The sequence below is a fragment of the Protopterus annectens genome, chromosome 11.part0 (genome assembly GCF_019279795.1).
Source record: "Protopterus annectens isolate FY-2018-M chromosome 11.part0, PAN1.0, whole genome shotgun sequence".
NCBI classification, from domain to species: domain Eukaryota; kingdom Metazoa; phylum Chordata; order Ceratodontiformes; family Protopteridae; genus Protopterus; species Protopterus annectens.
The window spans coordinates 50,094,011-50,107,549 of record NC_056745.1 but is presented as its reverse complement, the minus strand read 5'-3'; the positions used below and the strand labels follow the sequence as shown (position 1 = coordinate 50,107,549).

Below are 13,539 nucleotides of genomic sequence, written 5' to 3'. Positions count from 1 at the left end.
GTCTGAGAGCCTAGAGGACCGAGAAGAGTGGGAAGATCTATGACTGCGGTCACTTTGTGGTAGGGGAGACCATGGAGCCGAATGAACAGACTCTAGCGAAGGGGACCTCGGTCTCTTGTGTGTCCTTGACGGCTCTGAAGGTGCTGGTGGAGCCAACGAGGAAGCAGTCTCTTCGGTTCCAGCCGGAACCAAAGAAATAGACAAGGCCTGGGCCAATGACGGCTCCAAGCTGGGAGCTGACGATTTGGCTGGTTTAGGAGATTTCACCTGCTAAGCCTTGTCTGGTGAATCCTGGGGCTTAACAAGACCCCACAGAATAAGTCTGTTTTTGCGCTCCTGCAGAACTCTTGGGTTAAATGCATGGCAGATAGAACAAGAGTCCTGCGGGTGCACAGAGCCTAAGCAATAGACGCAAGAAGTGTGCCCATCTGTCAGAGACATTTTTTGACAGCATGAGTCACACTTCTTGAATCACGACACTTTAGATTCTTTAGACATAGATATATAAAATACATCTAGAAGACTGTTTAAACAAAGGGTTGGACCAGTAAACTAACACTAGTACTCTATCACACAAGCAACAAAAAGACACTATATACTACTAAAAATATTACAATTATTATATATATATATATATATATATATATATATATATATATATATATATATATATATTTTATTTAAATTTAAATTTAGGAAGCCTCTAACTAAAACGGCTTCCTAACAACAAAAAAGAAGAAAAAATCTACAGAAAACAACCGGATAAGGGAGAGGGAGGGAAGGGGAGGGGGAGAACTCTCTAACCAAAACGAGTTCTAGGAATACCCACAAAACACACTAAACTATCTCAAACTAGTTATCGACTACTAAACAAATACAATAACTGAAAAAAACCTAATCTGACTGAAAAGTAGTAGAAGAAAAAGATATACGAGCCTGAGTCAGTACCACGTACCTTGCAGCTGAAGCAGCAAACGAGATCTGGGCAGCTAACGCTAGGCATCATGGGATAAGGGGTAGCCTCGAGCCAATAAACAGCTCTCGAGCTATAGAAGATGGCCGAGTCGGAGCCGAGGATCGGCTCCAATCCCAACCAGCAAGAACGAAGGCGAGATAGACAACTTAACATCAAAAGTTACAACAATGCAGTGTGAAGTGAGGTGCAGCAGTGGCATGGACAAAGATACAACAATACAGTGTGAAGTGAGGTGCAGGGGCAGCATACACAAAGATACAATAATACAGTGTGAAGTGAGGTGCAGGGGCAGCATGGACAAAGATACAATAATACAGTGTGAAGTGAGATGCAGGGGCAGCATACACAAAGATACAATAATACAGTGTGAAGTGAGATGCAGGGGCAGCATGGACAAAGATACAATAATACAGTGTGAAGTGAGATGCAGGGGCAGCATACACAAAGATACAATAATACAGTGTGAAGTGAGATGCAGGGGCAGCATACACAAAGATACAATAATACAGTGTGAAGTGAGATGCAGGGGCAGCATACACAAAGATACAATAATACAGTGTGAAGTGAGGTGCAGGGGCAGCATGGACAAAGATACAGCAATACAGTGTGAAGTGTGGTGGTGGGGTGACGTGGACAAAGTTATAACACTACAGTGTGAAGTGAGGTGCAGGGAAGGCATGGATAAAGATACAACAATACAGATGGAAGTAAGGTGGTGGGGTGGCCTGGACAAAGTTACAACAATACAGTGTGAAATGAGGTGAAGGGGCAGCATGGACAAAGATGCAACAATACAGTGTGAAGTAAGGTGGTGGCCTGGACAAAGTCACCACAATACAGTGTGAAGTGAGGTGCAGGGAGGTATGGACAAATATACAACAATATAATGTAAAGTAAGGTGCAGGGGAGGCATGGACAAATATACAACAATACAGTGTGAAGGTACTGGGGCACCATGGACAAAGATACAAGAATACAGTAAGAAGTGAGGTACAGGGGCAGCATGGATAAAGGAACAACAATACAGTGTGAAGTGAGGTGCATGGGTGACATGGAAAGGATACAACAATACAATATGAAGTGAGGTGCAGGGATGGTATGGAGAAAGTCACAACAATACAGTGTGAAGTGAGCTGCAGGGGTGCCATGGACAAAGATATAACAATACAGTGTAAAGTGAGGAGGAGGGGTGGCATGTTCAAAGATACAACAATACAGTATGAAGTGAGGTGCAAGGGAAGCATGGACAAAGATACCACAGTATAGGGTGAAGTGAGGTGCAGGGGGGGCATGGACAAAGATACGACAATATAGTGTGAAATGAGGTGCAGGTGTGGCATGGACAAAGATACAACAATACAGTGTGACGTGAAGTGCCAGCTACTCTGGTCTCAGTAGATATTTCCTGCATAAAATAGTCCTTCGGACCCAAACTAACTACTTCTACCATACTGAAGTTTTCCCTGGCTTTTCAGGTGCAGGTGTACAGCTGTTGTTCATTATCTAGGTGCAGCCATCTTGATTTAAAGTGACAGTTCCTATTATTTGCTTCCAAGAATTCTCCAATACATGAAACACCTATTCCCCCTTCTATCAAAGACTCCATTTTACTCCAGTTACTGTACTGGCTTACTACATGTCTACCTGCGCCTAATCACCCTATTTGTTAGGCATTTTCCCAGTAGAAACATCATGCTAACTTGAAATAAACAAACATACACACACACACACACACACACACACACATCTATGTACATATATATATATATATATATATATATATATATAAATATAGACACACACACACACACAGAGAGAGAGAGAGAGCGAGAGCTACAGATATGTGTGTAGTGAATATAAAAAGTTTACACACCCCTGTTAAAATGCCAGGTTTTTGTGATATAAAAAATGAGACCACAATAAATCATTTCAAAACTTTTCCCACGTTTAATGTGACATATAACCTGTACAACTCAATTGAAAAAAAAACAAATCTGTTAGGGGAAAAATATAAAAAATAAAAAACATATAATAAGCTGGTTGCATAAGTGTGCACACCCTTAAATTAATACTTTGTTGAAGCACCTTTTGATTTAATTACAGCATTCAGTCTTCTTGGGTAGGAGTCTATCAGCATGGCACATCTTGACTTGGCAATATTTGCCCACTCTTCCTTGCAAAAGTGCTCCAAATCTGTCAGATTGTGAGAGCATCTCTTGTACACAGCCCTTTTCAGGTCACCCCATAGATTTTCTATTGGATTTAGGTCTGGGCTCTGGCTGGGCCATTCCATAACTTTAATTTAATTCTGGTAAAGGCATTATTTTGTTGATCTGGATGTATGCTTTGGGTCATTATCATGTTAAAAGGTGAAATTCCTCTTCATCTTCATCTTTCTAGTAGATAACTGAAAGTTTTGGGCCAAAAGTGACTGGTATTTGGAACTGTTCATAATTCCCTTCACCTTGAATAAAGCCCCAGTTCCTGCTGAAGAAAATCAACCCCAAAGCATGATACTGCCACTACAATGCTTCACCGTGTGGATGGTTTTCTTTTAGTGATGCAAAGTTTTGTTGTTGTGCCAAACGTATCTTTTGGAATTGTGGCCAAAAAGTTTAACCTTGGTCTCATCAGACCATAACACATTTCCCCACATGTTTTGGGAGATTTGATATATTTCTTTTGCAAATTTTAGCTGGGCCTGGATGTTTTTCTGTGTAAGAAAAGGCTTCTGTCTTGCAACCCTACCCCATACCCAGACATATGAAAAATACGGGTGATTCTTGTCACATGTAGTACATAACCAGTACTTGCCAGAAATTCTTGCAGCTCCTTCAGTGTTGCTGTAGGTCTCTTGGCAGCCTCCCTGACCGGTTTTCGGCTTGTCTTTTCATCAATTTTGGTGGGAGATCCAGTTCTTTACAACGTCACTGTCCACTTTTTGATGACTGTCTTCACTGTGTTCCATGGTATATCCAATGCTGTGGAAATTTTTCTGTACCCTTCTTCTGACTGATACCTTTCAACAATGAGATGCCTTTGATGCTTTGTAAGCTCTTTGTGAACCATTGCTTTTGCTGTAGAAGGCAACTGAGTAAATGTCAGTAAAATCCTACTAGGACAGCTGAACTTTATTTGGGGTTAATCAGACTCTTAACTGATGGCAGTTGTGTACCCAAGACGACTGAATGCTGTAATTAAATCAAAAGGTGCTTCAACAAAGTATTAGTTTAAGGGTGTGCACACTTATGCAACTAGCTTACTGTACATTTTTTATGTTTTTATATTTTTCCCCTAACAGATTTGTTTGTTTTTCAACTGAATTGTACATGTTATAGGTCACATTAAAGGTGGGAAAAGTTTTGAAATTATTTATTGTGGTGTCATTTTTTTTTATATCACAAAAACCTGGCATTTTAACAGGGGTGTGTAAACGTTTTATATCCAGTGTGTGTGTTCAGCCCAGGGCACATTTGAACATTCAGACAACACTGTCATTTTGATTATTTGTAGCCTCAGTTCATTAAACACATCATTGTCTTATCAGCCTTGTACACGGACAACACCTGCAAAAAATAAAAAGTGTGAAATGGACACAAGCTATTTTGCCAATGCATAATTACTATAATTTCCTAAAACTGCAAAGCAAACGTATATATTCCTGCTGTTTATACACTGTTTTATTACAATAAAAGCAGGTGTTTCTGTTACATTTTGTCATGTAAAGCATCTATATTGGACTTCAGCAGGAACAGGGCATGCACATACCTGTCTTTCTCACAGTAGTACATTCTAAAATACTAAACTGTAGTACATACTGAGACTGTGGGTACTTTTGACAAGTATATACTGACAGTTTGTGTAATTATAACATTTAATATGATGACAACTAGGTTCTGAGGATAATAAATGTGAACATGTTACTCTGTGATATGGAGTTTTCATTTGCCACATACAGTCCAAATTCAGCAGTTTAGCTGCAAAATATAACAAGGATAGTATGCAAGTAAAAATCACATTAACACTGGTAAGCAGTTTTATGAAATTGTAATAATGTGTTCATTTTTTAATAACTACTCAGTAGATATTAATGTGAATGTAATAGAAGCCTACATTCCCTTACTCAGCTGCATACATTCTGATTCCCAAATGCAATATATCTATAATCTCTCTCTCTCTCTCTATCTCTCTCTCTCTCTCTCTATATATATATATATATATATAGGTCTACTTTAAAACATTGAAATTTCATAACATTGAATTTCATAACATTGAGACCATAACATTGAACATTCAAAACACCGAAAACCCAAAACAATGAAACTTCAGAACACTGAAACTGTGCTTCGTAACATTGAAAACTACAACACACATATAAATAACATCTCCTCCACCTATAACACCACCTAACAAACATACTTTCTACTACATTTCTGCAGGGGGGAAGCCCTCCTACACCCCCCATGTGGGAGGTTCTACCCCCCACCCCCCATTAATTAAATACACAAACTCCAAGATCGCACTACAGTGGAAAAAAGTTAATTTCCTCAACTCACTGTATTGCGATCACCATACAGTGAGGTTAGGAAATTTACTTTTTTCCACTGTAGTGCATTCTTGGAGTTGGTATATTTAATTTATGCGGTATGCAGGGGGGTTGCCCCCCCCCTGCAGAAGCATAGTAGAAAGTGTAGCAAAGGCAAAGCACAGGAGTGTAAAAAGGAAGGTACAAAAAGTCCACATCAACGAGTCTTCGTAATGTATAAAAGATGCTGTGCTATCTATCATATTGCAAAAATTACATTTCCTACAAGGTTTGGTGCAACATGATGGAGTATGGTGTTGTTGACTACTAGTTCTATCAGGGTAACAGAGGCGTCTATGAAGGTTCATGCGATTTTTATATATGAACTTGGGTGCATCTCTTACTATGTTGCGAAGTTGTGGGTCAACTGTGAGGATGTCCCAATACTTGAAATAGATATTTCTGATCTCATTGACATCCTGTGTATAATATATTGACACCTTGGTTCTAGTATTATATCCTCATGCATCAATTGGTGTGTTATTTCCATCATTCTCTTCTTCTACTCTACTCATAACGTACGGAGACGCCCGATTTTTCCTAATTATTTCTACCCCTTCAAAGCCTTCACTAATTTCTCCTTGACTATAGGCTCTATCTATTAGTTGATGGTTAAGATTTTTTTTTGCAATATGATAGATAGCACTGCATCTTTTATACATCCTGTTAGTCAACAATGTTTCAGATTTAATGTTATGGCTACATGTCACACAGAACACATTGTTTATTTAGCTCACTGCATGTTTTGCCCAGCATTTTATGTGGGCAAAACGGATAGAAGACTTAAAGATAGAATCAGGGAACACCAGTATAATATCCACATTAAATCAAATAAAAATGCTCTTTCGAAGCATACCTTAGAAACATCCAAACAACATAAGTTCAAGTTCTTAGTTATACAGGTTAATATACCCACAATAAGAGGAGGAGATGTTATGAATTATACAGAACAATGTGAGACTAGATGGATTATTAGGTTGAGAGCGGATAGGAAGCCTGGGTCGAATGATACAGTTCCCCTGAGACCTATGCTGAAAGGCAGGAAGCTGAAGGATATATATATATATATATATATATACATATGCATACATATATATATATATATATATATATATATATATATATATATACATACATATATATATATATATATATATATATATATATATATATACATACATTTTTTAATTACCATAGGAGTTCATGTAAATGGTACAATATAGTATAAAGAACTCGTTAGAGATTTTACTATGTTTTAAATGAGTCATTTTGTTTTTGCATATAGAGCTGCAATAGTTAATTGTTTCCAATTAATTAATTGCAGGCTATGTAATTACTTAACAGGATATAAAATTATTTTATAAGTATATATAAGGTTTTTAAAAAATGTACAGCGTTTTGGCTTGAAGAAGCCCATGAGGGTGAAAGCGCTTGCCAACTTTGACTGTTTGTCCAATAAACAGGAATTTTTATTTACTTGGTGAAGTGAAGACTGCCTTGTTTTGAATACCTTATCATTACGAAGACTCGTTGATGTGGACTTTTTATATCTGCCTTTTTACACTCCTGTGCTTTGCCTTTGTTACATTATTACTTTTTTACAGGAGTGTCTACTCCTGGGTAGCATACTTTGACATTTTATTTTTTATAGTAGAAAGTGTGTTTGTTAGTTAGGTGGTATTATAGGTGGAGGGGATGTTACTTACATGTGTGTTGTAGTTTTCAATGTTATGAAGCACACTTTCAGTGTTCTGAGTTTTCAGTGTTATGGGTTTTCAGTGTTTTGCATTTTTGATGTTATGGTTTCAGTGTTATGAAATTTCAATGTTTTAAAGTAGACCCATATATATATATATATATATATATATATATATATATATATATATATATATATATATATATATATATATTCTATATTTAACTGTACCATGCTATACAGTACCAAAGCTTGGTTTAAATCTTACAGTGTATATTAGCATGGATTCGTAGATTGTTACTAGGCTAATGACCCAGGAGGGTCTTTCTAAGCCAAGCCAATTTTTCCCTAAAGAATAACGACGCCCTGTTTACAAATAGGAAATTGGGAGCCAGACATTTATAAGCTACCTGTAGTTTAGTCATTAATGGTGGATTTCTAGCACAAACATTATCATGTTATTAATTATTTTAACATACTTTTGACTCTACCTTTTAATTTTATGCAGTAAAAATGACAACACACACTGTATCTACTGACACTTTGTGCTACTGGTTCTAACTTGTAGAAGCAACTAGAACAAAAGTGGTTCAGAAAAAAAATGTACAGAAAAATATGAAAGTCTTCATATGGTTCTGTCTTTGTGAGATCTTTTACTGGTAGAGAATATGAAAATTGCAAAAAGTAGAGCAGATGGCTACTACTGTGCCAACAGACATCAGATGGTTGTAAGCCGCTTGTAAACAGAGAAGAACACATCACTGCACCAGTAACAAATTTTTATACTATTGCACAAAAAGCAGTAGTATTTAAGCCATGGTGGTGCAGTGGTAGCATTGTTGCCTCACAGCAAGAGGTTCTCCCGTTCGATTCTCGGCTGGAGCACATTCTGTGTGGAATCTGCATGTCCTCACTGCAGTCAAGTGGCGTTCGAAAGACATGTGTGAATGGGCATGCCTTCATTGAAGGTTGGGCGTCGGGCTGGCACCTCGGCAACATAAAAATCTACTGCCAATCATTAGCGGACCGGAGTTCTGCTGTGGCGACCCCTAATCGGGAAAAGCCGAAAGAAGAAGAAAAACAACAACAGATGGTAGTATTATGTGCTTACTAATTCATTATGCACACTGTTAACCCATAATTACCTTAACTGGCACTCAGTATTGCACTGCTCTGTGATTGCAGGAGGACGAGGTAAATGTTCACATCTTTGGTCAGAAACAACCAAACGATCATTTTTTCGAATGCAGATAACCTTCCTTTTACGGATACCTTAAAGACAAAAAAAAGTTCCAAATTACAAACAATATACTGTGCACAGTGTATATGGTATATGAAATGCCTGGTAAGCTTCATGTATGACAGGGAAAGTTTTATCCTTTTATAGTTATACGTGGCTCGCAAGTCACGTGCCTCATTCAATGTAAGCGGCCAATCAGTTTCAGTTCCCTACATCACTGCGACTCTGTATTTTACTGATATCCAAATAGGTACATATTTATGAGTATATAGTGATTATAGCATGAATTTCCCAATATGCAAGCTGCTACAGAGGATCTCCAACATAAAATCACTGACTTTAAATTATTCCCTTAGTTATTAGCAGAATTCATTTTAGTTATATTCATTTGATAACATCAGTGATTTTAGTAACACTTTGCTACGTATTTGACACACTGTAAGCTCCTGTCCAAACTAGTGGTTTAGGTATTAAAAAATATCAGAATAATCCATCCTGTTTTGCTTCAGTCACAAATGAATGAATGGGGCAATACCCTGATTTTTTTCTTGTAATATGGCTTAGTCTTTGCCTCATTTGCATCGCTGCACTTTGCTTATATTCGCTATGTTCCCCTACTACCTCTGCCCAATCCCCTCTCCATCACACCCCTTACATCATTTTCATTACAGTTTTCTGACCACTCCCAATTCCCAGTAAACAATTGACTTAAACTTACTGCACCTCCCTCCATGCATAACAATGTCTATATGCCACCGTTACATACACTTACACCAGAGCTCCCTCTTTTCTTTTCTTTTTTAGCATTATTAAAATGGGACAGCGAAAACAGGAACATTTTAAAAGGCCTCATTCTTGTTATTTATTCTTAAACAACCACTTCTAGATAATCTATCCATCCTTCAGTTACAACTGCCCACACATATGCACATCTACCAGTCTCTCCCATTCTGTTTTTATACACAGCCCTCTCCACATCCTCACAGGCAAAACACACTATCTCACCTTTCATTATTGTCTCCTCACCAACTATAATTACTAAACAAGCAGCAAAAGATTATAACACATCCAAGAAAGTTTAATTTTCCAAAATTCTTACTAAAATTAACATACATATTACATTTTGTTTCATCTGAAAGCAACACAGAATGCATTCCTGGCCCAAAAAACAAGCTAGAATGGTTTTCAAAGATGGCTGTACGCTGATCAACAGCTTAACTTCAACTCTTCCAGTGTAACAAAAGAAACTGAAAAATATGTGCCAGAGATATTTTCACCCTGAGTAAATTTCAGTTACTGCCTAGTAAGCTCACGGCCTGGAAGCCTACAGAGAAGAAACTAAAACAGCCTGAAAGAAAATCAACTAGAAAGGTGAAGAGAAAACACTGACTGGGAAAAACCCTGCAGCTTTTCAGCAAAAAGCATTTCCAGCTCCAGCTTTCGTGAAAGTCACGATTTCCAGTAGTCTAGTGAAAAAAAAAAAATAGGTCAAATGTGCTCAGAGCTCATTAAATTAAACTCAACACTGACAGAGTAAATCAACTCAAATAACAAAAGGCTAGAAAAAATGGAAGAAGTTTTAAACATAATTTCAGATGAGCTGATAAAGCTGCAAAAATTAGAGTTTGAAATGATTAAAAGGCTGGAGGAGTATGAGACTGTTCAAGAAGAGATGTTTCAAAAAATGGCAAAATTAAAGGACAGAGCACATAGGGAAAATCTAAGCTTTTCTGCTGTACCAGAGAAATTTGAAGGAACAGACTGCATTAATTTTATGAAGGTACAAATAAACACCTGAACTGCTATTCCACAGCAGGAAATTGAAACAGCACACCATGCAATATGTTCCAAATATGGCCATGAGAAAGCAGCCAAGACCTTTATTAGTAAAGATGCAAACCTGTTGGTGGAAAGAGTTGATCCTGAAAAACTGAGGCAAAAGAACAAAGTATTGGGATGGCGCAGTGGTGCAGCAGTTGCATTGTCACCTCACAGCAAGAGGTTCTCTGGTTCGATTCTTGGCTGGGGTGCCTTTTGTGTGTAGTCTGCATGTCCTCCCTGCATTCATGTGGGTTTCCTCTGGGTGCTCCAGTTTTCTCCCGTTACAAAGACATGCATCTGAAGCGTTTCCCCCCAGGCCTCCACTGAAAACTGGCTTTGTTCCAAGTCAGACTTCCCCGGTAAACAAATGTTAAATAAATAAATATTAGTTGGAGACAGTAGAGTGCTTGTCTGAAATGACTATTCACTATACAACAGGCAGAAGAAAAACACATTTATTCCAGTAATCAAGGAATGTCTAAAGGCAGGTGTGACATTCAAGCTGCTGTATACAGCTGTCTTCAGAATATTTTTTCCTGGATGATCAAAGTCATTTTTTGATACAGAACATGCCAAGGAGGAAACGCAAAAGTTTGTCCAACCAAAAATTTGTCCAACCAAAAATGAACCATCAAGCAGAAGGGGAGTCTGTTTCTCATTGTTCTAATAATAAAGCACATGGAGAGACTTGCCAGTGAAACCTTTTCCACTGTTCCAAATACTTGAGAGACAGGGAAAAGCACAGGGGTAGACCAGAAGAATCGGAAACTCTATGGAACTGAATCAGAATCTCGAGTTGGGAGATGGAGATGAACAGGAAGAAGACCAGCAACAAGAACATTAGTGAATAAATGTGAGACTGCAAAGCATCAATCACATGTGTGAAATACAGCTGCATAAGAATAAGTAGAAAGAGTGGACCTTTGTTGACTTCTGAGGAAATGAAAAGCTTTTGCCTCTTTTCATGTTAGTAAACTGAGACCTCAGTATCCTACTGATACAAGGTTATCCTGTTTTTCCACCTGAGAAATGGTTAAGAAATTACTTACAGTTTCAGAGTAGTCCTTAGTCAATTGTGATTGTTTCTTAAACACAAACTTGTCTTTGCTTTGGCTCATTAGCAGTAGTACAAAGAACTGCCTACTCGCACGCTTGTTCTCCCCTCCCCCTTCCCTGTTTATTACCTTAAGACAATCCCAAAGTTAATAAATATTACCTGTGGCAGGCACCATTTTTAAAACTACAATCCACTCTGCTACACGCCCCATGAAGGCTCAGTGTCTCTCCAGTAAGTGTTTTACAACTGTAAATGCCTATTTATGTTGAATTGTGTTAGACATTTTACAACTGTATACGTTTATGTTGAATTGTGTTAGACATCTAACATGATTTATGCTTTATTATTGGAAGTTACTATGGCATGCTAGCATTTTGTCTGCACCAAGTTGTTTTTAGTATAATAGTATGGTCTATTTGCACAGCTGCACCTTGCTCACTAATGTTATTCATGTAATTGTGTTGTGTGTAGACAGCTCATACTGGTGCACACATATGCACATCTACCAGTCTCTCCCATTCTGTTTTTATACACAGCCCTCTCCACATCCTCACAGGCAAAACACACTATCTCACCTTTCATTATTGTCCCCTCACCAACTATAATTACTAAACAAGCAGCAAAAGATTATAACACATCCAAGAAAGTTTAATTTTCCAAAATTCTTACTAAAATTAACATACATATTACATTTTGTTTCATCTGAAAGCAACACAGAATGTGTTATTTCTATATAATTGTGCTGTTACTGGTGGATAGAATCACAACAGAGAACCACACCAGAGTGCTGCTCGCTATATTTTTATCTGTGACTGCATAACTGTCTGAGGTTTCTTCTAACAGATGTTTTTTCCAATTGGCTCAGTATCTGCATATACTAGTAGTTGGTTCAAGACATATTTTCCTGCATGCGGTAGCTATTTGCTCAGTTTGTTTTTTGTAATCTTTATATCTTTACCATCTCAAAAGTGCTTACTCCTCTCTGTACTCTTCTTTTCTAGACCTAACACCACTCTTAAGTATTCAACTGTGGTACCACCTTTATCATTCTTATAAGAAAAGCACAGTCCGGGTCTGAACTGTCTGCAAACAGCTAAAGTTCACTTTGAGTATGTGTCTACCTGTTTGAGCCAATATTCATTTTCCCTTGGAGAGCACTCTGCTTTGGCTTGTAAGCAGCCCCCACCCCCACCCCACACACACACTCATCTTCCACTTTCTCTATTATTCCCTTCTGTTAGCAAATAGTATCCGTAACTGATCAATGCTGTCTGTTTGTTAATTTAAACTGAGACCACAGTAGCCTACTGATACAAGGTTATCCTGTTTTTCCACCTGAGAAATGGTTAAGAAATGACTTACAGTTTCAGAGGAGTCCTTGGTCAATTGTGACTGTTTCTTAAGCAAACAAACTTGTCTTTGCTTTGGCTCATTAGCAGCAGTACAAAGAACTGCCTGCTCACACCCTTGTTCTCCCATCCCCCTTCCCTGTTTATTACCTTAAGACAATCCCAAAGTTAATAAATATTACCTGTGGCAGGCACCATTTTTAAAACTACAATCCACTCTGCTACACGCCCCATGAAGGCTCAGTGTCTCTCCAGTAAGTGTTTTACAACTGTAAATGCCTATTTATGTTGAATTGTGTTAGACATTTTACAACTGTATACGTTTATGTTGAATTGTGTTAGACATCTAACATGATTTATGCTTTATTATTGGAAGTTACTATGGCATGCTAGCATTTTGTCTGCACCAAGTTGTTTTTAGTATAATAGTATGGTCTATTTGCATAGCTGCACCTTGTTCACTAATGTTATTCATGTAATTGTGTTGTGTGTAGAAAGCTCATACTGGTGTCTAATTATTTCTATATAATTGTGCTGTTACTGGTGGATAGAATCACATTAGAGGACCACGACAGAGTGATGCTTGTTATATTTTTATCTGTGACTGCATAACTGTCTGAGGTTTCTTCCAACACGTTTTTCCAATTAGCTCAGTATCTGCATATACTAGTAGTTGGTTCAAGACATATTTTCCTGCATGCAGTAGTTATTTGCTCAGTTTGTTTTTTGTAATCTTTTTAATATGTCTTTACCATCTCAAAAGTGCTTACTCCTCTCTGTACTCCTCTTTTCTAGACCTAACACCACTCTTAAGT

At 37.8% G+C, this 13,539-nt stretch overlaps 1 protein-coding gene across 1 annotated transcript in view; it reads right to left on the bottom strand.

The window, feature by feature from the left end:
- Positions 1-13,539, bottom strand: part of ADAMTS20 (ADAM metallopeptidase with thrombospondin type 1 motif 20) — a 3,636,702-nt gene that overhangs the window by 1,943,832 nt on the left and 1,679,331 nt on the right. The window contains exon 19 of the mRNA XM_044087413.1: positions 8,403-8,529. Within this exon, the coding sequence (XP_043943348.1) occupies positions 8,403-8,529 (127 nt within the window). The remainder of the gene's footprint in view (positions 1-8,402; positions 8,530-13,539) is intronic.